General features: G+C 40.4%; 2 protein-coding genes across 2 annotated transcripts in view; one reads left to right on the plus strand and one right to left on the minus strand.

Moving 5' to 3' along the window:
* The window catches only part of LOC135519270 (leishmanolysin-like peptidase), a 22343-nt gene extending 17990 nt beyond the window's left edge, over positions 1-4353 (plus strand). Inside the window, exons 14-17 of the mRNA XM_064944407.1 lie at positions 303-462; positions 751-881; positions 1150-1360; positions 1485-4353. Coding sequence (XP_064800479.1) covers positions 303-462; positions 751-881; positions 1150-1360; positions 1485-1597 — 615 coding nt within the window. The 3' untranslated portion in view covers positions 1598-4353. The remainder of the gene's footprint in view (positions 1-302; positions 463-750; positions 882-1149; positions 1361-1484) is intronic.
* LOC135519271 (TGF-beta receptor type-2-like) lies at positions 202-27258 on the minus strand. The gene is made up of 10 exons (XM_064944408.1): positions 27064-27258; positions 18850-19000; positions 15736-15938; positions 15149-15312; positions 14583-14837; positions 14296-14472; positions 13861-14112; positions 13417-13558; positions 13148-13275; positions 202-10568 (listed from the first exon to the last, which is right to left on the minus strand). Exons 1-10 carry the CDS (start codon positions 27110-27112, stop codon positions 10305-10307), a joined length of 1785 nt encoding a protein of 594 aa, XP_064800480.1. The 5' UTR covers positions 27113-27258; the 3' UTR covers positions 202-10304.
* Positions 27259-27266: the final 8 nt, after the last annotated feature.

Here is a 27266-nt window from a genome sequence, read left to right on the forward strand (position 1 = left end):
GTCACAAAACCTAGAAATCGAGGCTATGACAATAAACCCAGTGATGATAACATGACGCAAGCAAGACTCTGTCAGAAACCTATTGGACCACTACAGAGGATTATAAGATAAACATAAATATTACAAGTGTATGTCAAGAATTTACTAAGCACATGCACCCAAGCAAAGTTTGTACCTTTTTAACAAAAAAGGCATCAAAAACAAATTTGAAATGTTCTTTATTTAAGATGTTGACCAATTGTGACCAGCATAGTGTTAAGTACACCCCATACAGTAAATCTCTTCCACCTCCTCTCCGGCAGTACTTTGACCATATCCCTGAAGTCTCTGTGATGGATCTGGCCTCCTACGGTGGAGCCGTGGAGATCGCTGACTACTGTCCCTTCAGCCAGGAGTTTAGCTGGCACCTGAGTGGAGAGTACCAACGTAACTCCTACTGCAGGCTCCAGGAGAACCAGCCCGGTAATATCCCTTCCCTTCTCGCATTGTTGTTGCCTCTTGGTTCCTCAGGCCTTGGTTCATGTACTGAGGCTGTTAACTCACTTGAAGGTTTGCAAAATTCAGGATATTTTCCTAGGTTTTCCAGAAATCCCATTTGGAGAATTCCCTGTTCCCTTTCTGCTTATTCCATCCCAATCCTGGGAATCTTCCAACTGGGATTTCTGGAAAATCTGGGAATTTGATTTCAGGAAAGTTTTGAAAATGTTGCAATCCTACTTACTAGTATGCTACCTGACACACTGTTTCCAGATTGGTGGAGGAACTACGGAGCTGAGCAGTATGGTCCAGACTCAGTGTGTTTGTACCAGAAGACTGCCTTCGTCATGGAGCAGTGTACCAGACGCATGACCTACCCTGACTGGGGAAGTGGCTGCTATAAGGTAATGCAGAATAAGTAACAATCTTTAGATGTTTTTAATCTATGTTTCTATGATCCATATAATACAAGTCTTCTTAATAACTTTTACCACCGTTAAGTCTCATGCTTTTATCATATGAGCTTACAAAATCACATTCAGTTAAATTACATTTTTGTGTTGTGGGTTAATGTAACCCCATTATAGATGTGCGACAGGCAGATAATACATTTTGAAGTGACCCATACAACAAAAAACGAATACTTAAATGTTATATTGTTGATGTTTCCAGATCTCTTGCTCTACCCAGGGTTTGACGGTGTGGGTGGAGGACACTGCTTACCAGTGTGTGCGTACGGGTCAGCTGCTGAGCGTCAGTGTGCGTGTTAATGACTGGGTATACAATGGGGTTCTCGTCTGTCCTGCCTGCTCAGACTTCTGTAGCGCCTGCCCTCTACCACAACAGCTCCCGCCCCTCAATACCACCAAGAGAATTCCTATTGGTGAGTTCCCTTGCCTGTCTTTCCTACCTTGTCCTTTCCACATACATGCGCACACTCACATTATATAACTATGTACATTATATAGACCTCTTGGTACTAAGGAAGCTTTTTGCCTCTCTTCCAGACCCTTGCTCCAGTTCCTCCAGCTTAGTGGTAACTCTGTGTCTTCTACTGTTCAACTTCATCCGTGTGTATGTGGAACTAACTGACTGTCTGGTTGATTGGCTAGCTGACTAACTAACTGTAAGGTTCTCTCTCTGGGACTGCGGCCTAAATGGAACCCCATTCCTTAAATGGGCCTAAAGTAGTGCTCTATGTAGGGAATAGGGTGCCATCTGGGACGCAATCTGGCAGCCCGTTTTGTAGTCGACCATACTTGGCCATCCCACAACCTCAGGCATCCCATTCCAGGGTTCCACAGTCCAGTTGGAAAGGATTTGATCCTTGGAAAATCATCAAGGAAAAGTCAGGAAAGTTGTTTAGGAATCAATCACATTAAACCCACCGTCAGGGAAATTTGTGATACTTTTGAAAAAATGTTTCGTAAAACAAAATTCAGTGCAAAATATGTATTTTACATATGTATTGTAAGTTTAAATGCCTGAAAGAAGGATATCTTACCACAATACCTTATCTGTCCAGTTTAGACACATTTGTACAACCTAGAACTTCTTTTAATGCTGCAGTTTTGGAACAGACAAAGACCGTGGCCCATTGTGAATGACGTCATAAAATTGCTAGATACTTTCAGAAAAGGGGAAAAATAAGCCATTGATTGCACTTTTCTTTTTGTTAAACTAACAAACGAGGCACCAGTAAACTGTAAGCAAAATCCGAAGAAGCCATACCCCAAGGGTAGCTAGATGATCACGGTGAGGTGCCGGTGCTACTTTATGTATGACCCCCTATCCTAACACTAAGACATACTATATTCCCCTCAGGGGGACTGTAGCTTATTCAGTTTCCTAGTGTTGTCATGTAAGGTTTGTTACAGTCTTACAACTCATATGAAACATCTACATTTTCAGTTAGCATTTTTATAGCAAGTTATCAGATGATTCAACGCCAATCAATGTAACAATGCAGTATTTAAAATTGACAGCAGATTGTTATTAGCGTGTATTTGTTTTCTGGTGAAAGGTCCATATCTGGCAAACTGGGAAGGTGCTTTAAAAGTTTGATTGTCTTAGTTAGGCCCTTAAAATATAAATTTTGGTGGGATATTAGATGCATTTGATGATTTTGTAGATGCATGCGTGAAGATAAAGTTGTATCTGAAATGAAAATGGCACTAAGACTGTTTCACAGTGCAGTAAAGTTACAGGCAGGCTAGTAGTGATGATACTTTTTATGATTTTCATAAATAATGGATAATAATAATAATATTTTTTAAATAACATTTTACTGGTGAGGGAGGGAATAGGACTTTTTATATTAATAATAGTTTGTTTGATGCCTTTAAATCCCCTATGACGAGCCAGAGATGATGTGGAATTCACCCTGTACCTATTATGTGTCTGTCTTGTGGGAAAATGAATTGTGAACAGCCATAATGTACACCTTCTGAAGTGAATAGGGACTTCCCAGTTTCAGATACTCTTTCAGCTTCAAAATTGGTCAGGGCATTATTCTATAGTACCTATAATGGAATATATGTAGTAATGCAATTGTATAGTACTTACACACAGTTATACAGTAGGACTTGCAGCTATATATTCAATTTAAAGTTAAAGGGATAAAAAAACATCAAGTACTATGTGATGGTTATATGCCTCCAGTATTCCAGTGCATCTGCTATAAGCCCACTGTAATGTAATGTTGACATATTTGACTCGAGTGACTTGTAAGTTTGTCTAATTTCAGTTGATATGGTATGCTTTTGCCAAATTTTAATGTTCCTCTATTAGTGAAGTAACATCAGTTAATTTTGCTATTTAACTTGAATCTTGTAAGTTTCATGGTGTAGGGTATGGCTTTTATAAATACGGCATTCAAATTGTCCCTCTTCTCTAAGCACTCCACTGAATATTGAGTAATTAATTTGAGCATACACTTGGTATGAAACAATTTAGCAACCTTACATTTTTGGTTTATGTGATGTGCCTGGGGTTGGATTTTAACATGCATTGCAAATGGCATTAACAAAAGCAACAGATTCCAAGGTGGCAGGACACTGAAGACTAATAATGCCATGTCTATCTGAAGTCTAGTTTAACATGGCCTAAAACCAAACCCGTCGAACAGTACTCTGATTAGACTACAGTTAAAGAAGTGCCACATTGTTTATGGTCCTATGTAGTAACTTATTGTTAGGTTAATAATAGTATTATGGTTTTTATGCTACTGCTGTTTCTGAAGATATGAAAAAGTGATTGCAATAACTGTGATAAACAAATGAGCAGCTACTGAATTTTTTATTTTTTTCCATTAGTTTAAATATATATTTATTTATTTTCCTATATAGTAGGCCTAGATCTTAAGAAACTTGTTGTTTTTAAGTTTAATTATGGATCCAGTTGTATTTTGTGGGTCATTTCCAGCTGCTTCTAGATGTATGGTTGCCAACAGGGTCTATATCAATTATGGGAACATTTGTATTTCATCATGAGAAGGAACAAAACTGTAATGTGTTGATGAGGTGGATTGAGACCACAAAATGGCTGTGTGTGATTGTTGGTGTATCTGTTAATTGAGATTACTGTACCAGAATGCTGCTTACGGGAATAGTTTAATATTTTTTATGGAAAAAACAAGTTAGATTATTCACCTTTTTGTAATTTGTACCCATGCAATTGTCTGTATTAGAATGACTTGTTTTGTTTTTTTAGTTACATTCCAGGGCTACAAGTGAAGGATGGCAGTGCTTTCATTTGTGATCTTTTTTTATGTTGTACGAGAGTCCTGTGTGTGTGTGTGGAAAAGGTGTTGATTTAAAAATATATTGTGAGTTTTACAGTATCAGGGAAGCAGGCAATAAATGTTGTACAGTAGGATACTTCTCTTTTTCTTACAGCTTACTGGTGGCAATCTTCTGATAGTCATTGCGAGTGAATATGAAAAGAATGACATTTACAAATGTTATTTTTCTCCATGAAGAAACATGTTTGTTTGAAACAGTACAAACATGAAGAATATGCATATACATTTGAAGTTGGAAGTTTACATACACCTTAACTCAGTTTTTCACAATTCCTGACATTTTATCCAAGACAGGGAATTTTTACTTGGATCAGTTAGGATCAACACTTTATTTTAAGAATGTGAAATGTCAATAACAGAGAGAATAATTTATTTCAGCTTTTATTTCTTTCAGAACATTCCCAGTGGGTCAGAAGTTTACATACACTCAAAGTATTTGGTAGCATTGCCTTTAAATTGTTTAACTTGGGTCAAATGTTTCGGGTAGCCTTCCACAAGCTTCCCGCAATAAGTTGGGTGAATTTTGGCCCATTCCTCCTGACAGAGCTGGTGTAACTGAGTCATGTTGTAGGCCTCCTGGCTCGCACACACTTTCAGTTCTGCCCACAAATTTTCTATGGGATTGAGGTCAGGGCTTTGATGGCCACTTTGATACCTTGACTTTGTTGTCCTTAAGCCATTTTGCCACAACTTTGGATGTATGCTTGGAGTCATTTGTCCATTTGGAAGACCCATTTGCGACCAAGCTTTAACTTCCGGAGTGATGTCTTGAGATGTTGCATCAATATATCCACATAATTTTCCTTCCCTCATGATGCCATCTATTTTGTGAAATGCACCAGTCCCTCCTGCAGCAAAGTACCCCCACAACGTGATGTTGCCACCCCCGTGCTTCACGGTTGGGATGGTTTTCTTCGGCTTGCAAGCCTCCCCCTTTTTCCTCCACACATAACGATGGTGATAATGGCCAAACAGTTCTATTTTTGTTTCATCAGACCAGAGGACATTTCTCCAAAAAGTACGATATTTGTCCCCATGTGAAGTTGCAAACCGTAGTCTGACTTTTTTTGGCGGTTTTGGAGCAGTGGCTTCTTCCTTGTTGAGCGGCCTTTCAGGTTATGTCGATATAGGACTCGTTTTACTGTGGATGTAGATGCTTTATTACCTGTTTACTCCAGCATCTTCACAAGGTCCTTTGCTGTTGTTCTGGGATTGATTTGCACTTCTCGCACCAAAGTACGTTCATCTCTAGGAGACAGAACGCGCCTTCTTCCTGAGCGGTATGACGGCTGCGTGGTCCCATGGTGTTTATACTTGCATACTATTGTTTGTACAGATGAACGTGGTACCTTCAGGCTTTTGGAAATTGCTCACAAGGATGAACCAGACTTGTGGAGGTCTACAATCTATTTTCTCAGATCTTGGCAGATTTCTTTTGATTTTCTTATGATGTCAAGCAAAGAGGCACTGATTTTGAAGGTAAGCCTTGAAACACATCCACAGGTACACCTCCAATTGACTCAAATGGTGTCAATTAGCCTATCAGAAGCTTCTAAAGCCATGACACAATTTTCTGGAATTTTACAAGCTGTTTAAAAGCACAGTCAACTTCGTGTATGTAATCTTCTGACCTACTGGAATTGTGATAGTGAAATCTGTCTGTAAACAATTGTTGGAAAAAATACTTGTCATGCACAAAGTAGATGTCCTAACCAACTTGCCAAAACTATAGTTTGTTAACAAGAAATTTGAGGAGTGGTTGAAAAACAAGTTAATGACTCCAACCTAAGTGTATAAACTTCCGACTTCAACTGTACCTGAGATATTTGCTTAATGTACAGAGACCAAAGATATTTTTATGCAGAAATCTAGGGTTTTCTATTGTACATAAATTGCAACAAAAAAATCCTGTTAACTTAGCAAATGTGAGTGTACAAAACATTAGGAACACCTTCCTAATATTGAGTTGCACCCTTTTTTTTTCTCAACAGCCTCAGTTTGTTGTATGAACCACACGGTGTCAAAAGCTTCCTATGTTGACTCCGATGCTTCCCACAGTTGTCAAGTTGGCTGGAATTTCCATTGGGTGGTGGACCATTCTTGGTACCAATTTCCATTGGGTGTGAAAAAACAGCAGTGTTGCAGTTCTTGACAGACTCAAACTGGTGCGTCTGGCACCTACTACTATACCCCATTCAAAGGCATTTAAATATTTTGTCTTGCCCATTCACCCTCTGAATGGCATACAGACACAATCCATGTCTCAATTGTTGAGGCTTAAAAATCCTTCTTTAACCTGTCTCCCCTTCATCTACACCGGTTGCAGTGGATTTAACAGGTGACATCAATAACAGGGATGCAAACTAGTCACGTTTTGAATCCAAAATAGGTGACCTACGTGATTCGTGTAGATCCGATGAGAAAAGGTTGGGAGGGGGGTTTAGACAACCAACTTACACGGAACCCAAACCGGCTGCACTATCGTGCAGAAATGTATATGGCCCCCCTCCACACCAAACGCGATCACGACACGCAGGTTAAAATATCATAAACTCTGAACCAATTACATTAATTTGGGGACAGGTCAAAAAGCATGTATGGCAATTTAGCTAGTTAGCTTGCACTTGCTAGCTAACGTTAATTTATCATATTTAGCTAGCTTGCTGTTGCAAGCTAATTTGTCCTGGGATATAAACATTGAGTTATTTTAACTGAAATGCACAATGACCTCTACTCTGACAATTAATCCACACAACGGCCAACCGAATCATTTCTAGTCATCTCTCCTCCTTCCAGGCTTTTTCATCTTTGAATTTATATGGTGATCGCATTTAAACTTTCATTGTATTGTCACGACAACCGGCAACAAAGTTAGTTTTTCAATCACCCAAGTGGTTATAACCAATGAGGAGATGGCACATGGGGTACCTGCTTCTATAAACCAATGAGGAGATGGGAGAGGCAGGACTTTCAGCGCGATCTGCGTTAGAAATAGGAGACTGATCATGTAGATCATATTCTTTGTTGTTTAATTAGTTAACCTGCATGTCCCCTTAGCAGGGATGTTTTTGCATGTTTCAGTGCAAAACAAAAGTGTCACCTTTTTTGGTCCCTCAGCAATTTGCATCCCTGCAATAAGGGATCACAACTTTCACCTGGATTCACCTGGTCAGTCTCATGGAAAGAGTATGTGTTTGTACACTCAGTGTATTTTACTTGTAGTTTTAGGTGTAGTTTCTTTTTCTCTCAGTAAAAGGGCTCTTTTGGCACTTGAATCAAAACTATTAAAACAATCAGAATAAATTATGACAAACTTGAATGTTTTTTCTTTCAATACATCTGTTAATGTCATTAGTTCTTCATACACAATACTGTATAATATTGCTGCTCTCTGGGACCGGGATTCAATCCAATCACACTTTGTTGACATTGTTCGATGCAAGATTGCCAGGTGCACGGTGTTTCCTCCGACACATTGGTGCGGCTGGCTTCCGGGTTGGGGGGCGCTGTGTTAAGAAGCAGTGCGGCTTGGTTGGGTTGTGTATTGGAGGAAGCATGACTTTCAACCTTCGTCTCTCCCGAGCCCGTACGGGAGTTGTATAGATGAGACAAGATAGTAGCTACTAAAAACAATTGGATACCATGAAATTGGGGAGAAAAAGGGGTAAAATTAAAACAGAAAAAAATACATTGTTCCTGCCTTTGTGGAGACCACATTTGCATATGTTGGCTCAATTGGAAATTACCTTTAAATGCACATACTGACAAAGCTCAATCAGATTGAATCCGGGCCTAAATCTGTGCTCCTTACTGAAATATTGTGACACGTATAATGTCAACCTCTTTAAAATAAGGGTTCTGGAACAACAAACCAATAAAGCTGCTTGACATTGGAATGTTTGTTCTTTTTCATGTGTCTTTTTATGACAGTTTTGTGGTGGGGTTTTTTCCCCCCTCACAAATAGTAACAAAATAAGAGACCTAATACATAACCTATTTTACAAGACAAATAGGTACCATGTTGTGGAACCAGTTCACAATAATTTTGTTTTTATCTGTGGTCATTCATCAGAAGTTCAATAACATTCTTTAGTCTTCTGCATAGTTCATTAATATCATACTTAGATATTTCTCCATATAGTTAAGGCCATGGTCTTACTCTGTGCATCCTCAAACTTGACCATTCCGAAGGGAAGAGGGTTTACCTTGGTTGTGCTCATTAGGGCACGCCGTAGCAACGGAAATCAAAAAACAGACTTGTCCAATAAAGGCTAAGGGAGTAGTTTTACATGTCACCTTGTTTTCTTCCATTTGTGCCAATCTAACACGACCCAGCTCATGATTCAAAGAGGATGTCACTGTCATGCCTCTCACAATTAGACAGCGCTTCTTTCCCAGCCATTGATTGGTTCTATGAGAAAAAGATATTGATCTTCTTAATGGCGTAATCAAATCTACACCAACTCCTGTTTTAATTATTTTAGTCCGCTCGGTTAGTGTGATAAAAGATTTTAACATTACCTTTGAAGCAAGAGAATCAGTGAATGACTGAATTGGTGTAGATCTGAGTGTCATACCAGGCTGTCTGGGAGAGCAGTCGCTCTTACTATGAGTTCTCTGATGCATAGTATATAAAGATAGATCATGCCCTCTTAATAATGCTCAGACATCAGATTTGAATTAAACAAATTAACTATGTGTCTTAGTAAACAGATGAAGGCAGCAAGTACTTCACATGGTGGGGAAAAACGAGCCTTGACAATGTAGTTGTATGCAATAGCTACAAACGGATCAAAGTATCCTTAGAAAGTCCTTGTGTACAGCTATCAGTTCAAATGATCATTAAAAGCTCCTTGGTTCTCATTCATCTTAAAAAATGAATTTCACCCTGTTAGCTTGTGTGTTGTGGTCTCTAGCCTATATAACAGCATTCACCATTTGTAGTCAGAGCATCTTGTGGTTAATCAGAATGAAACCCTTAGAAAAATGCAAACCTCTCAGCTCTGCACCACATTATGTAGGACATAGGGAGCCATTTAGGATACATTAAGGGGAATGAGAACCACACCACTGTTTGAGGCTACATACTGAGAAGGCAATGGAAAACTCATTAAAAAAAATGATAATCATAAGTAATAATTATTGTAAAGTAAACTATCTCCAATAGGAGCAAGGACCAATTTAAATAGCTGGTACACCAATGAAGGTTGTCAAAACGTAGTGCTCTCTATACTTTAGCAAATAATAAACATTTGTACGTCCCAAATGGCATCCTATTTCCCTATATAGTGCAGAGCCATAGGAATCTGGTCAAAAGTAGTGCAATCTGTAGGGAATAAGGTTCCATTTTAAGTGCAATTTGAACCCTGTTCTGGAGGCAGCTCTGCAGAGTGGTCACTAGCTGGCACAGCCACAAAGTCATAAAATCTGATTTGAAATCTAATCTTAACCACACTGCTAACCCTTATGCTTAACCCTAACCTAAAATTAAGGCCAAAATCAACTTTTTGTTTTCATGAATTTTTATAATAATAGCCCATTTTTTTCTTTACAGCTAGCCTATCTAAGCGGAAATAGCTCAGTTCTGCCTCCAGGACAAGATTCATGAAAATAAACGTCAACCTGCGTTTAGAACAGATCCATGTGATCATTCATTATAGGATGTATGGACTTCAGATTTGGAAACGAATCTGCTTTTTTGAGTTATTGGTAGAATTGACATGTTGCAGTGTGATAGTGAAGTTGGGATAATGATTTGTGGTCTGCTTGTTTGCTCTGTTCCCTGAATCCTGTACACACAACTTTCCAAGGGGCAGAAAGAATATCTCTTCAGTGGCAAAAGTTCATACGTGCATTCATAAGATACTTCATAAAGGTTATATTACAAATCAATCCGGAGACCAGCTCCTTCAAAGGATACAATCTATCATAGAAAAAATATTTTTTCCTCTTTGTTCATAGGGTAGAGTGCCTTCAATTTATCATACAAATATGTCTCTTTTTGGTGATCAAGTTTAAGTCCTCCTTATAATATCTCACTTATCTGCCCAGGGATGAGGGTCCCCTCTGTATCTGTTTCAGGGGCCAGAGGGTCCACATCACAGCCGGTGGAGTCAGGGAAGGAGTCAGAGGGAGGACACTCCTGGCTGTTGTTGACAGCGTCTAACACCTCCTGCTCCATCTCCTCTTCTAGACTTCCAAAGCGCTCCACCACACAGTGGGCTGTGAGCCTGGCCTCTGGGTCATGGTCCCAACACTCAGTGATGGTGGCACACAGCAGATTCATCCCCTGCAGTTTGGAAGAGCAATACCAGGAAGGTTTGATTATTGACAACCAGCGTTGGGTTCAAGGAAGTAAAAAGAAAATGTATACAGTTGAAGTCGGAAGTTTACATACACCTTAGCCAAATACATTAACTCCGTTTTTCACAATTCCTGACATTTAATCCTAGTAAAAATGTCCTGTCTTGGGTCAGTTAGGATCACCACTTTATTTTAAGAATGTAAAATGTCAGAATAATAGTAGAGAGAATTATTTATTTCAGCTTTTATTTCTTTCACTGCATTCCCAGTGGGTCTGAAGTTTACATACACTCAATTAAAGCATTGCCTTTAAATTGTTTAACTTGGGTCAAACATTTTGGGTAGCCTTCCACAAGTTTCCCACAATAAGTTGGGTACATTTTGGCCCATTCCCCCTGACAGAGCTGGATAACTGAGTCAGGTTTGTAGGCCTCCATGCTCGCACATGCTTTGTCAGTTCTGCCCACACATTTTCTATAGGATTGAGGTCAGGGCTTTGTGATGGCCACTCCAATGCCTTGACTTTGTTGTCCTTAACCTCGAAGCTAGGGGGCACTAATTTTATGTTTGGAAAAATAACGTTCCCAAAGTAAAAACGGCCTATTTCTCAGGACCAGATGCTAGAATATGCATGTAATTGACAGATTATGATAGAAAACACTAAAGTTTCCAAAACTGTCCAAATATTGTCTGTGAGTATAACAGAACTGATATTGCAGGTGAAATCCTGAGGAAAATCCAATCAGGAAGTGCCTCTTATTTTGAAACCCTTCTGTTCCTATGCAGGCCTGTCCTCCATTTAAAGGGGTATCAACCACATTCCTTTTTCTCTGGCTTCCCTGAGGTGTCAACAGTCTTTAGACATCGTTTCAGGCTTTTATTTTGAAAAATTTGTGTGAAAGATCACATTGCGTAAGTGGATAGGTGGGGACTCTCAGAGTGAGTGTTTGTGCTACAGAGTAAAGCCGCCATTGTTCCTCCCGCTGTTATTGAAAAACCTACACACTTGGTTGATATATTATCAAATATATATTTTAAAAACTACCTGAGGAATGATTATAAAAAACCTTTCCACCTGCGTTGTCATGACCGCTCTTTCCTGTGGATTTCTGAACATAATGTGACAAACAAACGTCGGTATTTTGGGTATAAAAGTAATCTTTATGGAACAAAAGGATGGAACTAAAGGAACATTTGTTGTGTAACTGGGAGTCTCGTGAGTGAAATCATCCGAAGATCAAAGGTAAACGGTTCATTTGATTGCTTTTCTGATTTTCGTGACCAAGCTTCCTGATGCTAAGTGTACATAATGCTAGGCTATCGATAAACTTACACAAATGCTTGGATTGCTTTCACTGTGAAGCATAATTTCAGAATCTGAGACGACGGGTGGATTATTTGTCAGCAACCACATTTCTCCAAAAAGTACTATCTTCGTCCCCATGTGCAGTTGCAAACTGTAGTCTGGCTTTTTCTATGGCGGTTTTGGAGCAGTGGCTTCTTCCTTGCTGAGCGGCCTTTCAGGTTATGTCGATATAGGGCTCGTTTTACTGTGGATATCGATACTTTTGTACCTGTCTCCTCCAGCATCTTCACAAGGTCCTTTGCGGTTGTTCTGGGATTGATTTGCACTTCTCGCACCAAAGTACGTTCATCTCTAGGAGACAGAACGCGTCTCCTTCCTGAGCGGTATGACGGCTGCGTGGTCCCATGGTGTTTATACTTGCATACCATTGTTTGTACAGATGAACGTGGTACCTTCAGGCATTTGGAAATTGCTCCCAAGGATGAAACAGGTTTGTGGAGGTCTACAATTTATTTTCGGAGGTCTTGGCTGATTTCTTTTGATTTTCCCATGATGTCAATCAGAGGCACTGAGTTTGAAGGTAGGACTTCAAACACATCCACAGGTACACCTCCAATTGACTCAAATGATGTCAATCAGCCTATCAGAAGCTTCTAAAGCCATGACATCATTTCCTGGAATTTTCCAAGCTGTTTAAAGGCACAGTCAACTTAGTGCATGTAAACTTCGGACCAGTGATACAGTGAATTAATCTGTCTGTAAACAATTGTTGGAAAAATTACTTGTGTCATGCACAAAGTAGATGTTCTAACCAACTTGCCAAAACTATAGTTTGTTAACAAGAAATTTGTGGAGTGGTTGAAAAACATGTTTTAATGACTCCAACTGTATTTACAGTTTTTCGGTTTACTTCCCTTTTTGGCTGGAATGGAATTGACCCCAAACCTGTTCACAACCAGAGCTTTTGTTTATGATCGATGTGATTGTTATCATAGGTTGTCATTCAAGCTGGGATTCAATTGGAAACCGTGCTATAACGTGCTTCACATTTAAAGGTAATTTCTAATTGAGCCGACATCTCCAGGCTTGTCCTTGAATGCGATCTCAGCGAACATGGTAATATTTCCTTTAAAACCTGCATTGTCGACTAGAGCAATCGGATTGAATTCTGGCCTATATTCACTGAAAAGTGCTGACTACCCAGTTCCCTCACCACGCTCTCACACATACGCACGCCCGCCCGCAAACACACAGTTTACCTGATGTGTTGTCCAGCTGGTGGGTATCTCAGGTCTGCCTCTGTCCCTCAGGACCAGGTCCCTCATGCTGTCCACACACGGCTGGTCACACACCTTAGAGCCAAACGGCGGCTCGTAACTCTTAACCTCTATGAAAATACAGGAAACACACTGTAAATCCTTTGTTATTTATCATCTATTCTACATTTACAGACGATGCTACTTTCATCAAAGTCTGAGTTAAGAACATTTACCCCTGACTTGGCCCATAATAGAATAGCTTATTGTACCTCCTATGACTTCACAGCGGGAAACCATTTCCCAGAGGACCAGGGCCATGGAATAGACATCCATCTGTTTAAAGGCCTCCAGATCCTCCAGATTCACTCTGGACTCCAACACCTCAGGGGCCATGTAGCGAGCTGTACCCACCTGGACAACAAGGACAGTGACAGTAGCTTAAACAAATTAACACTACATGAAGGTCCTTCTGATTCATTCTGGTTTTAGCACGGCTTTATGAACAATTTAATTCATATAGCATAGTTTTTATTCAACGGGGCATTCAACCATGACTCTACAATTTAATATCTTATTTTCCATAATAATTATCTCAGATAGAGTAGTTATGTCAGAAAGCAGCATGCATAGGCCTACTGCTTAGTCGCTTTAGCGGAACACTGATACAGGTTCCCTTAGCAACTACTTTGGTCATTTCACCTGTTTCACCTTACCTGGCCACTGTTGGCAAAGTCATCCACGGTGAGGGAGAGGTCCAGTCTCAGAGCCAGACCAAAGTCACAGAGGGCACACTCTCTCCGGCTTTTTACCACGATGTTGCTGCTCTTCAGATCACGGTGGGCCACCGGCACCTTGGAGATCCCACAAGGGGTGGTGTCGCTGTGGAGGTGGGCCAATCCTCGAGCCACCGACCCAGCCATAGCACACAGCTCAGCCCAGCTCAACACATGGCCCGCCAGGAAGTCCTAATGAATGAATGACCCATTTAGTGACCCATCCCTCACAGGATTATTTGACAACATTTTTATGAAATTGTATGTACAATAAAATTTACTAGTTATCTCTTCTAGTCTTCTACTGAACCATATAACAACAATATACACTTAATCAACCTAGCAATAAACAAAACAAAGCTAAATCAAACTAACCTGTAGGTTTCCGAGGCCGTGGTAGGCCATGACCAGCCAGTACTGCCTCTGAGGGGAGCCGGAGGGCCCTCGCTCCTCTGCTGTCAGGAATTGAACCACATTTTCATGCTCCAGGTTGGCGTCAGAGAAGATGGCCCTCTCGTTGCTCCAGGACACATACTCCACAGACGGGAAGATCTTGAAATCAAATAAACATTTATTCAAAGTATTATATCACATGAAAATGCCACAAAAAACTACAGAACAAATGGGGGGGTGAGAAAAAAGGGAAGAGGGAAAACCATCACCTTCACTGCCACCGTCTCATACTGAGGACCAGCTGCCTGGTGGTGGAGCCTGGCCCGCCACACCTCAGCAAACCTCCCTTTCCCCACCAAGGCTTCTAGCTGGATGGGTAGCTGCTCCGTGCTGTGGTTGAAGTTATGGGCCCGGACGGGAGACATGTCAGATGTAGCGTCGCTATTGATGGCTGACAGCTTGCCATGGCAGTCCTCACCGCCGGTGATGGCCTCCCCACTGAGTCCCTCTGGGATGTCCAAGGCCTGGTAAATTAATGAATTCATTAATTATATTTTTAGTTACATATCAATTGGCCTTTAGCTGCCCATCCCATATAGGATTACTTTACACCTTTTCACAAACAGTAATGTACAGTAGCTACATGACAATAAATGAAAAGCTTCCAGTTGGTTATGGCGGTATCCCAAATGGCACCCTACTTTTCCCTATATAGTGCATTACTTTTTACCAGGGACCTATGGGCTCTGGTCAAAAGTAGTGCACTATGTTGTAGGGAATAGGGTGCCATTTGGGTCTCAAATTATATTTTTCCATACCTGGTAGATCCACCTACCTGGTAGTGTGTGCGTTTGGGAGCCCAGTCTTTGGGCTGCTTGCCGGGTTGTCTGGTACGGTACAGGTAGAAAGCCATGGTAGCGATGATAGCCACTAAACAGGGAGGGACCAGGCTGATCACCACCACTGGAATCACATCTTTACTCTTGAGCTTGGAAAAATCTGAGGACACAGTTAAAAACAATGTGAAGACAACATGGAATCGGATCATGGATTAGTATACATTACTACTACATTTTGGATTTACATTAAAAATGCCTATTTTTCCTCAAGTTGCATTTTTTATTAATATACAATTTTTTTATATATTTTTTTAACCTTTATTTTACTAGGCAAGTCAGTTAAGAACAAATTCTTATTTTCAATGACGGCCTAGGAACAGTGGGTTAACTGCCTGTTCAGGGGCAGAACGACAGATTTTGTACATTGTCAGCTTGGGGATTTGAACTTGCAACCTTTCGGTTACTAGTCCAATGCTCTAACCACTAGCTACACTGCCGCCCCAATTGTAAATGAATATTTTTCAAATAAAATGTTCTGGTTGCACCATGTACTGCCTGGTTCCAGAATAAAATAAGTGGTTACCATTGGAGCCCTTGTCGAATATAAGCTTATCGTTGCACTCGTGTTCTCCCAGGCAGCCACAAACGAACAGGACCCCATCCTCAGAAGGCTGAGGAGCCATCACACACTCGTTGGAGGAGTAGTTTGACAACATGATATTCTCCAGTGGCTGCTGGGGCTGGTGGCATAACGTCTTCACACTCATACTCTCATTGTCCTTCCGCCTGGGACACAGATGAAGACACTAACAGATGTTAAAGCTGTACACGCAGTCATACACTCACATGCACAGATCAATTATAAAGTTACTTATCAAACTACTAGTGAATTTAGTTAGGCATTTTACAATAGGGAAATGTCTCTGGGAAAGCCTATAGTTGACTTTTGACTTTGTGGTTTTGTTTGGATTGGTTATGTACAGTGGGGAGAACAAGTATTTGATAACCTGCCAAATCTGCAGTGTTTCCTACTTACAAAGCATGTAGAGGTCTGTAATTTTTTTCATAGGTACACTTCAACTGTGAGAGATGGAATCTAAAACAAAAATCCAGAAAATCACATTGTATGATTTTTAAGTAATTAATTTGCAAGTCCAGAGAGCTGTGTAAGGATATCAGGGATAAAATTGTAGACCTGCACAAGGCTGGGATGGGCTACAGGACAATAGGCAAGCAGCTTGGTGAGAAGGCAACTGTTGGCGCAATTATTAGAAAATTGAAGAAGTTCAAGATGAAGGTCAATCACCCTCGGTCTGGGGCTCCATGCAAGATCTCACCTCAATGATCATGAGGAAGGTGAGGGACCAGACCAGAACTACACGGCAGGACCTGGTCAATGACCTGAAGAGAGCTGGGACCGCAGTCTCAAAGAAAACCATTAGTAACACACTACGCAGTCATGGATTAAAATCCTACAGCGCACGCAAGGTCCCCCTGCTCAGCCAGCGCATGTCCAGGCCCGTCTGAAGTTTGCCAATGACCATCTGGATGATCCAGAGGAGGAATGGGAGAAGGTCATGTGGTCTGATGAGACAAAAATAGAGCTTTTTGGTCTAAACTCAACTCGCCGTTTTTGGAGGAAGAAGAATGATGAGTACAACCCCAAGAACACCATCCCAACCGTGAAGCATGGAGGTGGAAACATTATTCTTTGGGGATGCTTTTCTGCAAAGGGGACAAGACGACTGCACCGTATTGAGGGGAGGATGGATGGGGCCTTGTATCGTGAGATCTTGGCCAACAACCTCCTTTCCTTAGTAGGAGCATTGAAGATGGGTCGTGGCTGGGTCTTCCAGCATGACAACGACCCGAAACACACAGCCAGGGCAACTAAGGAGTGGCTCCGTAAGAAGCATCTCAAGGTCCTGGAGGGGCCTAGCCAGTCTCCAGACCTAAACCCAATAGAAAATCTTTGTAGGGAGCTGATAGTACGTATTGCCCAGTGACAGCCCCGAAACCTGAAGGATCTGGAGAATGTTTGTATGGAGTAGTGGGCCAAAATCCCTGCTGCAGTGTGTGCAAACCTGGTCAAGAACTACAGGAAACGTATGATCTCTGTAATTGCAAACAAAGGTTTCTGTACCAAATATTAAGTTCTGCTTTTCTGATGTATCAAATACTTATGTCATGCAATAAAATGCAAATTAATTACTTAAAAATCATACAATGTGATTTTCTGGATTTTTGTTTTAGATTCCGTCTCTCACAGTTGAAAAAAAAAATTACAGACCTCTACATGCTTTGTAAGTAGGAAAACCTGCAAAATCGGCAGTGTATCAAATACTTGTTCTCCCCACTGTATGTATTTGCGTGGATTGGAAGTTTTTATTTTACAAATGGTCAATCCAATCTGCCTTTGTATCCTGCCAACAACAACACTAGTCTTAATAACACTAGTCTCTTTCAATTTGCATGTGTCCCAAATTACATGCCCATAGTGCTCTGGTCAAAAGTAGTGCACTATATAGGGGTGCCATTTGGGACACTAGCTCTGTCATTCAGAGGTCAGCAAATAGACTTCCTACGAGGGGAGGAACTAAGATCAATAATGTGTACCAAACGGCACTCTATTCCCTATAAAGTGCACTACTTTTGACCGGGATCAAAGACCCTTTCTTTATTACTGTAGAGCAGGGATCGGCAACTTTTATGGGGGTGGGGGCCACAAAAAATCTGACGTCATCACGATGGGCCACAGTCATAGTTCTGCATTCTGACATCCATACCCAAACATGCAGTCAGGGCCGGACCTAGCCTTTTTGGGGCCCTAAGTTAAATTGTAAAAGGGTGCCCTCCCTGCTGTAGAGGTTTGACCACTAGGGCCCAGCATACCAGACGGTGAGCAACATTCAAATAAAGCCAAAATGAACTTTATCCTCCTCATCGCAAACACCCCACTCACCACACATCATCATTTCTTATCAGTATCATTCATTAAAGAAACACATCCTACAGTTCCATTAATGTTTATGAGCAACATTTGTTTTGTCTGGGATACACAGACAAACATATGGATCAGCTATATATCCTGTTTACTGAGAGTTCAAGAATTATTTTCATGATGAGGATAATTATTAAAGTAGAGGAGCATAACAGTGAGGGAGTATATTGGGAAATATACCTTGTCAAAATATATTTTATAGAATGGGAAGCTATCAGCTAAACCAGATCAATATTACTAGTTGTATGTACTGTACAGTACAAGTCAAACATTTTGACACACCTACTCATTCAAGGGATTTTCTTTATTTTTACTGTTTTCTACATTGTAGAATAATAGTGAAGACATCAACACTGAAATAATACACATGGAATCATGTAGTAACCAAAAAAGTGTTGAACAAATCGGAATATATTTTATATTTGAGATTCTTCAAAGTAGCCACCCTTTGCCTTGACGACAGCTATGCACACTCTTGGCATTCTCTCAACCAGATTCATGAGGAATGTTTTTCCCACACATGCTGAGCACTTGTTGGCTGCTTTTCCTTCACTCTGCGGTCCTACTTCAAAATATTTGTTATGTTTTTAATGTGAGAGTGAGAGCTCTGGTGCAAAAGACTCATTTATTATACTGTATATGGCAAATAAACTTTAACTTGGGAGATAGTCCTTTGATGAAAAACTTCACACTTACCATATTGCAATGCAAATCTCTTCACTCAGAGTACAGAAGGAGGAGAGGGAGCAGTTGGTATAACACACACTGTCCTCACAGATAGGGCTGGAGTAGTCACACCACTTACACAGGTTGGTCTTGATGTGTGTGAAGGAGAGGATAGGAAGACCTGTGGAATACACACACACAAACACTAATCAGAACAAATCACTTCTGGCTTTGAATAAAATGACTGGCACAAAACAGAACTATAGACTAGGCTTGATTCAATGCGTATTGCCAAAGTTCAGGATTATAGCGCGATTGAAATTTAAAGGTAATTTACGATTGAGCCGACATAATGCAGCATTTACCGTGAATGCAGTCTCTGCTGACACAGAAACATTGCCTTTAAATTTCTATCACGCTGGAGCAAAGATCTTCAGCATTACGGAATGAATCGAACCCTAGGCCTATACTTTACATGTGTACTGTATATGGCTCTTAGGACACCAATCTGACAGGTTCTGCTGTTTAGAGCGCACCCTCTTTATTGTGACAAGCTACATTAGATAGATTGCAGACTCAGTTCTGGTTCATCGAGTGAAGGGGAGGTGTGCATCCAAAATGTTTAAAGCCAAGGACAGGGATAGGATATCCATTATGTATGAAGGTCTGCTGTAATGCTCGTCGTTGGGAGAGAGAGAGGAGGACCGAGGTGCAGCGTGGTAAGTATTCATATTTTCTTTTAATGAAAACGAACACTCAAACAAAAACAACAAAACACGTGAACGAAACGAAAAACAGTCCTGAAAGGTGAAATACAAACACAGAACAGAAAATAAACACCCACGAAACACAGGTGGAAAAAGGCTACCTAAGTATGATTCTCAATCACAGACAACTAACGACACCTGCCTCTGATTGAGAACCATACCAGGCCAAACTCAAAACACAACATAGAAAAATGAACATAGACAACCCACCCAACTCACACCCTGACCATACTAAAACAAAGACATAACAAAATAACTAAGGTCAGAACATGACATCTGCAGACATTTGCTGAGAGAAGTTTATGATAAAAAGATTGTGGGGTCTGTTTTGTTAGACTTCAGTGCGGCCTTCGACATTATCAATCATTGTCTGATGCTGGCAAAACTTATGTCTTATGGCTTTACACCCCCTGCTATATTGTGGATAAAGACTTACCTGTCTAACAGAACACAGAGGGTGTTCTTGGAAGCCATCTCGAACATAATCCAGTTAGAATCAGGAATTCCCCAAGGCAGCTGTCTAGGCCCATTACTTTTTAAAATCTTTACTAATGAATTGCCACTGGCTCTGAGGAAACCCAGAGTGTATGTATGCGGATGACTCAACACTATACATGTCAGCTACTACAGTGACTGAAATGACTGCAACACTTAACAAAGAGTTTCAGTTAGTTTCAGAGGGGGTGGCAAGGAATAAACTAGTCCTAAATGTTTCTTAAAATAAAAGCATTGTATTTGGGACAAATCATTCACTAAACCCTAAACCTCAACTAAATATTGTAAAAAATAAATGTGGAAATTGAGCAAGTTGAGGTGACTAAACTGCTTGGAGTTACCCTGGATTGTAAACTGTCATGGTCAAAATGTATTGATACAACAGTAGCTAAAATGGGGAGAAGTATGTCTATGATAAAGTGCTGCTCTACCTTCTTGACAGCACTGTCAACAAGGCACTACTACTGTTTAGTCGTGTGGTCACGTGTCACAAAAAAGGACGTAGGAAAATATCAATTGTTTCAGAACAGGGCAGCACGGCTGGTCTTTGGATGTACACAGAGAGCTAATATTAATAATATGCATGTCAATCTCTCCTTGCTCAAAGTGGAGGAGAGATTGACTTCATCACGGCTTGTATTTATGAGAGGTATTGACATGTTGAATGCACCGAGATGTCTGTTTGAACTACTGGCGCACAGCTCAGACACCCATGCATACCCCACAAGACATGCCACAAGAGGTCTCTTCACAGTCCAGTTATGGAACAGCGGGGACAGTGAAGCAACACAAACATAGGCGCACACACACACATGATAGCATACGCACTATACACACACACGTACATATGGATTTTGTACTGTATATATGTGGTAGTTGTGGAGTAGGGGCCTGAAGGCACACAGTCTGGATGTAATGTAATGTTTTTAAAATTGTATACACCGCCTTAATTTTTCTGGACCCCAGGAAGAGTAGCTGCTGCCTTGGCACCAGCTAATGGGGATCCATAATAAATACAAATACAAATACATTGGGTTTGTTTTACTCAATCACCATACTTTGAGGCAGCTTCCAAACCACATGCAATGCATTGTTCAATTCCCACCAGCAGTAGGCCTACCAAGAACAGCTGGAAGCTGAAGCTTCAGTAGTTACTGGTTACTACACTGAACAAAAATATTAAACTCAACATGTAACAATTTCAAAGATTTTACTGAGTTACAGTTCATATAAGGAAATCAGTCAATTGTAATAAATTAATTAGGCCCTAACCTACGGATTTCACATGACTGGGAATACAGATATGCATCGGTTGGCCACAGATACCTTAAAAACCTCACCTTTTTTCAATTTTCACCTGAAATGACGTACCCAAATCTAACTGCCTGTAGCTCAGGACCTGAAGCAAGGATATGCATATTCTTGATACCATTTAAAAGGCAACACTTAGACGTTTGTGGAAATTTGAAATTAATGTAGGAGAATATAACACATTAGATCTGGTAAAAGATAATACACTATACCATCATCTTTGAAATGCAAGAAAAAGGCCATTCCAGCCCAGGCGCAATTTATATTTTGGCCACTTGATGGCCCTTTGTGCAAAGTTTTAGACTGATCCAATGAACCATTGCATATCTGTTCAAAATGTTGTATCAAGACTGCAAAATGTGCCTAATTGGTTTATTAATACCTTTTCAAGTTAATAATTGTGCACTTTCCTCAAATAATAGCATGGTATTCTTTCACTGTAATAGCTACGGTAAATTGGACAGTGCAGTTAGATTAATAAGAATGTAAGCTTTCTGCCCATATCAGATATGTCTATGTCCTGGGAAAAGTTTTTGTTACTTCCAACGTCATGCGAATCACATTAGCCTACGTTAGCTCAACTGTCCCGCCGGGGGGACACCGATCCCGTAGAGGTGTCCTGTGCGAATTTGCTGGATTTATTTATTCATTATTATTTTTGGGATATTGGCGGGAACTGGAACACGCTGTCGTACATGTCGATCCAGAGCATGCCAAACTTGCTCAATGGGTGACATGTCTGAGTATGCAGCCCATAGAACTGGGAAATGTTTAGGAAATGTCCAGGAATTGTGTACAGATCTTTGCAATATGGGGCCGTGCATTATCATGCTGAAACATGAGGTGGATGAATCGCACGACAGGATTTCGTCACATTATCTCTGTGCATTCAAATTTCCATCGATAAAATGCTATTTTTTGTTGTTGTCTGTAGCTTATTCCTGCACATACAACAACCCCACCAGCAAACCGCTCGCCCACACTATGCCATGCACGCTGTCTGCCATCATCCAGGTACAGTTGAATCTTCTCCAGCGTACCATTGGCCATCGAAGTTGAGCATTTTCCCACTGAAGTCGGTTACAAAAACAAACTGCAGTCAGGTCAATATCCTGGTGAGGATGACGAGCATGCAGAGGAGCTTCCCTGAGATGGTTTCTGACAGTTTGTGTAAACCCACAGTTTCATCAACTTTCCGGGTGGCTGGTCTCAGACGATCCCGTGGCTGAAGAAGCCAGATGTTGACGTCCTGGGCTGGCGTGGTTACACATGGTCTGCAGTTGTGAGGCCGGTTGGATGTACTGCCAAATTCTCTGAAACAACGTTGGAGGCGGCTTATGGTAGAGAAATGAACATTCAGTTCTCTGGCAACTGCTCTGGTGGACATTCCTGCAGTCAGCATGCCATTTGCATGCTCCCTCAAAACTTTTATTGTCCTCAGCACAATGTGCACCTGTTTAATCAGTTTCTTGATATGCCACACCTGTCAGGTGGATGGATTATCTTGGCAAAGGAGAAATGTTCACTAAGAGGGATGTAAACAAATTTGTGCACAACATTTCAGAAAAACAAGCTTCTTGTGCTATTTCAGCACATGAAATCAACACTTTACATGTTGTGTTTATATTTTTTCTCAGTATAGTAGTTATTCAACATAGCCATTGCAATATGTTCTATATTGTATTGTATGGCCAACACTCAAGTTGTATTTGTAATATATTTTGAAAATGTTTTCAAATTAGTGTATGATTGAAAAATAGAACACTGCGAATATGTATTTGACCCAGGTTTGAATGGGGGGGGGGGCTGTGCTGCATTGGTTTGACACAGGCTCTAGAAAGCATTATGAGCATTCCTTCCCACGCATCTTGTATCTGCCGTCCCCTCCTTGTGCTGTGTTGCCACATCACAACAATATTAATGGCTGATTAAAGCCAGATGAGGGATTTTTTCACTCCCAGGGGGATGGTGATCTAACAAAACTACGCAAACATTAAAAGAAGCTGTACACATATTTCACGAAGGCTTCCAGATGTTGGCCAATGCCAACCAACAAAATATATATACACATACACACACACACACACACACACACACAAAAGAAAAAAGACAAAGGAGAAAGGGTGAAGAAAAAAGAAAAGAAAAACTAAAAAAGGCTGGCTAAGCAAAAACTTTCAACGTAAACTTTCAACTAATTAAAATCAGCAGTGACTGCTCCAGAAATAAATTGAAGCCAGAAGTTTCGGCGTGAGCCAAGTTTGAAGCTCAGCCCCTTTGTGTCTTTTTTTTGTGTGTGTCTTATGGGAAATCCAACTGCTCTGCTGTGTGCTTACAGCCGGGAGGCCCAGGGATGTTGGCTGCATTTATTTGCTTTTCAGTTTCAGCCTCGGGTCTCAACTAACTCTCCCTGGTTCCCTATCAGTTTACCCATAAAAATAGAATGACTAGAATTGGCATCTAAATGCAAGTCAATCGGTTTGTAATGGGTGGATCTGTGACTCTCTTTCTATGAGTATACATATACAAATAAACACAGACACAGCGGGAGAGCTGAACGTTTGATGGTCCTAAAAATATCAAATAGATACTAACTTATCAGTTCCGTAAAAATGTGACCCCTAGAGAGTCAAATGTTTTCTGAATATTGTCTTGATCTCTCTTGTAGAAGACCAGACAACACCAAAACATACAATAGTTTGCCTGTTATGGGTAAATAAGAAAAACAAAACTCACAAATAATGAATTATTCCCATCTACACTCTCGTTTAGTGTCCTTTTCCAGAGAAAACATATTGATGTCGTCCTATAGTCCATATTTGTGCAATGTTCACTTCACCATGCGACAAATCTTGCTTCAAAACAGTCAGCCTTTGGTTTTATAAGTGACAGAATCTCAGCTGACCCCCACCAAGGCGTAGTAACCAAACCAGGCCACTAGTTGGCCCATTCTACACCAACCAATCTCCCCCTTATTGATGCAGCATGCTGAAATTTCTCTCCACAGGACTCAAAAGGAAAGTATTTCCTGATTAAATAGACAAGAACACAATTAAATTACCCAGGTGTAATGAACGTACGTCCTTTTGAGGGACCCCGCCTAGTCTCAAACAATAAATAACATTTACGCAGCCAGGTACTGTAGTTCTAACAATTATGTGATTTAGTCCAGTCTTAAAACTGGACCTTAATAAGCACAGCACAATACATTTGTCAAAATCCATAACATCAAAATAAAAACACATGAGAGAGATATGAAAATTGCATTAGATACATTTCTCTGACCTACAAGTCCAAGTGAAGCATCTTATTGTTGCCATCTTATTGTACACTCTTAGAAAAAAATATTATATCTATAATCTAAAAGGGTTCTTCGGCTGTCTCCATAGGAGGACCATTTGAAGAACACCATTTGGTTCCATGTAGAGCGCTTTCTACAGACAGTTCTACCTGGAACCCAAAAGGGTTCTACCTGGAACCAGAAAGGGTTATCCTATGGGGACAGCTGAAGTATCCTTTTGGAACCATTTTCACGAAGCCAAAGGATGAGAATAAGAAGCTAAATCTATAAGAAGGTTTTCCCAAGCCGGAGGTCATATAAGGGTCATAGTATTCACTGTTGTCATTTTTAAAAAGGACCCTTATCTCATACCCAGCAATGAAAAGTGTTGTCCCAAATGGCACCTTATTCCCTATATAGTGCAGTGTGCACTACTTTTGGCATAGGGCTCTTGTTCATTATGTAGAGAATAGGGTGACATTTGGGACGCAAACAGGGGCTAAAAGAACACACAGGAGTCTGTATGTGTCCCCAGTGGCCATCACAAGCTGGGCACAGAGAGAAGGAGTAGGGGGAAGGAGGAGGGGTGGAGAATAAAGGGGATTTCTACATCTTATTTTTGCCTGCTTAGGTCATCACAATCTTGTCATTATGGGCTGATGTGGGATGATGGAAGGTCAGGCTAGAGAACACAACACAAAGCTCATCATGTCACAGCACTCATTGTGCTCTGTGCTACTTCGCTCCCTCAATATCACTGAATATCACCAGCAAGCAGTAAGTATGCAACTTATGTCCCCAAGAGTGCACACACTGAACATAGGTAATGTGAGAAGTTAAAAACTTATACAATTCAAAAGAAGAATTGCTCAACTCTTACTAAGTTCTATAGTGGGAATGTCAATGAGTTATAAATTGGTGCTATAGCCCGGGATTCATTTTCTTCATAACATATGAGAAGTTCACCATTACCTCTATAGTACTTACATGACCTCTGTACTCCTCCTCAACCTACAGTTTATATATGTATTGTGTCCGTTTGCTTCCTCAAAATAACTTGTAAGTATCAAGTGTGCTACTTTGTAAGTCCTCTAGAGCACACACTGGGGCAGCAGGTAGGCTAGTGGTTAGAGCGTTGGACTAGTAACTGAAAGGTTGCAAGATTGAATCCCCAACAAGTCATTCTACCCCTGAACAAGGCAGTTAACCCACTGTTCCTAGGCCTTCATTGAAAATAAGAATTTGTTCTTCACTGACTTGCCTAGTTAAATAAAATGGGTGAAGTTTCCCTACTTCTTTGTATACAGTTTCTACATGAGCTCCGAACTCCTCAATCTATGCTTCAATCTTGTATTCCCTGAGGAGAAGTGCCCCTGTTTGCATGCAGCAGGGATAATTGAGCCTCAGAATCGATTTCCTGTTTGGAACTTTCCATTACAGATGGCAGCAGTAAAAAAATGTATGTGGTCACATTGCATCAAAGTTCTATTACATCGTTTCATCATCACAACTACTGACACTCTTGTTCTAATTAACTAGTTAATTTCTTTTGATTCAAAGTTATGATCAAGCCCTGTTTGAGCAAAATGTTTCATGTTTTTTATGTAATTAAATACAATATCCCTAATGTTTGTAAGTTGTTGTTTTAGCTTATTGACTTCACATTCAAATAATTTCAGAAATTGTGGGAAATTGTTTGAGACAAATGTTAAGAGTTAGTTAAGTTTACTTCAGATTCCCTAAATAGTGGCACCACTGAACATGAGAGTAAACAATCAAGTGAAATTCTATTCTAAACATTCAAAATATGCTGATAATAAATAACAGGCATAGCTAAAGAACTGTTAAGTGTCAGAAATATGTTTTTCACCAGATTGGATGACTTGGATCATTCAGTCATTCCCATTTTATTATGTGCCTTCAGAGGTTCTTAGGTATCTTCCTACTATTGACTGAGTTTAGGTGACTGTCACGACATCATTTAGTTGGACAGTACCTAGGTAGAGCACATACAAATGATATGTTACATGAGGTAAAACTACTGGTTTAATAAAGCTACAGTGAATACATGTTTTAATTCAAACAAATCCACAGAAGAAAATAAAGAAATTATAGTTATTTACTTATTTATTTTTGCATTAGGCTATTCCATCACATATATGAAATTGAGAAAATTACCCTGAAGTCACTTTTCCACTGAAGAAAGGGCAAGAAAACGAAAAGTCGCATTTCATAAATATACGTTTTGAGCATCTGTTTTACACGACCAGAACCTCCCTTGAATAAACATTTGATCCCCCTCCCCCTTCACAACTTCACCAGATTGAAGAAACAATGGACACGGAACACTTAAAAGTGAATACGGAGTGAGTAAGCGAATAAAAAAATACTTACAGAAAGACAGAAGAACAATATTCACTGCCGAGAATCTCCAGCACCCCATAATATTGACATTAAAAAAATAACCTGATTAAAACGTCGTGGTCGCACTGTATTTATCTATGTATTTGGGAACGTGAGTAGTAAGATAGACGTTCATTTAGCTTATTGAAGTCGTATTCAGTGAAACAACTGGTTGGGCTCGGGGCTTTTGGCTG

This window comes from Oncorhynchus masou, chromosome 29 (genome assembly GCF_036934945.1).
Source record: "Oncorhynchus masou masou isolate Uvic2021 chromosome 29, UVic_Omas_1.1, whole genome shotgun sequence".
NCBI lineage: Eukaryota > Metazoa > Chordata > Actinopteri > Salmoniformes > Salmonidae > Oncorhynchus > Oncorhynchus masou.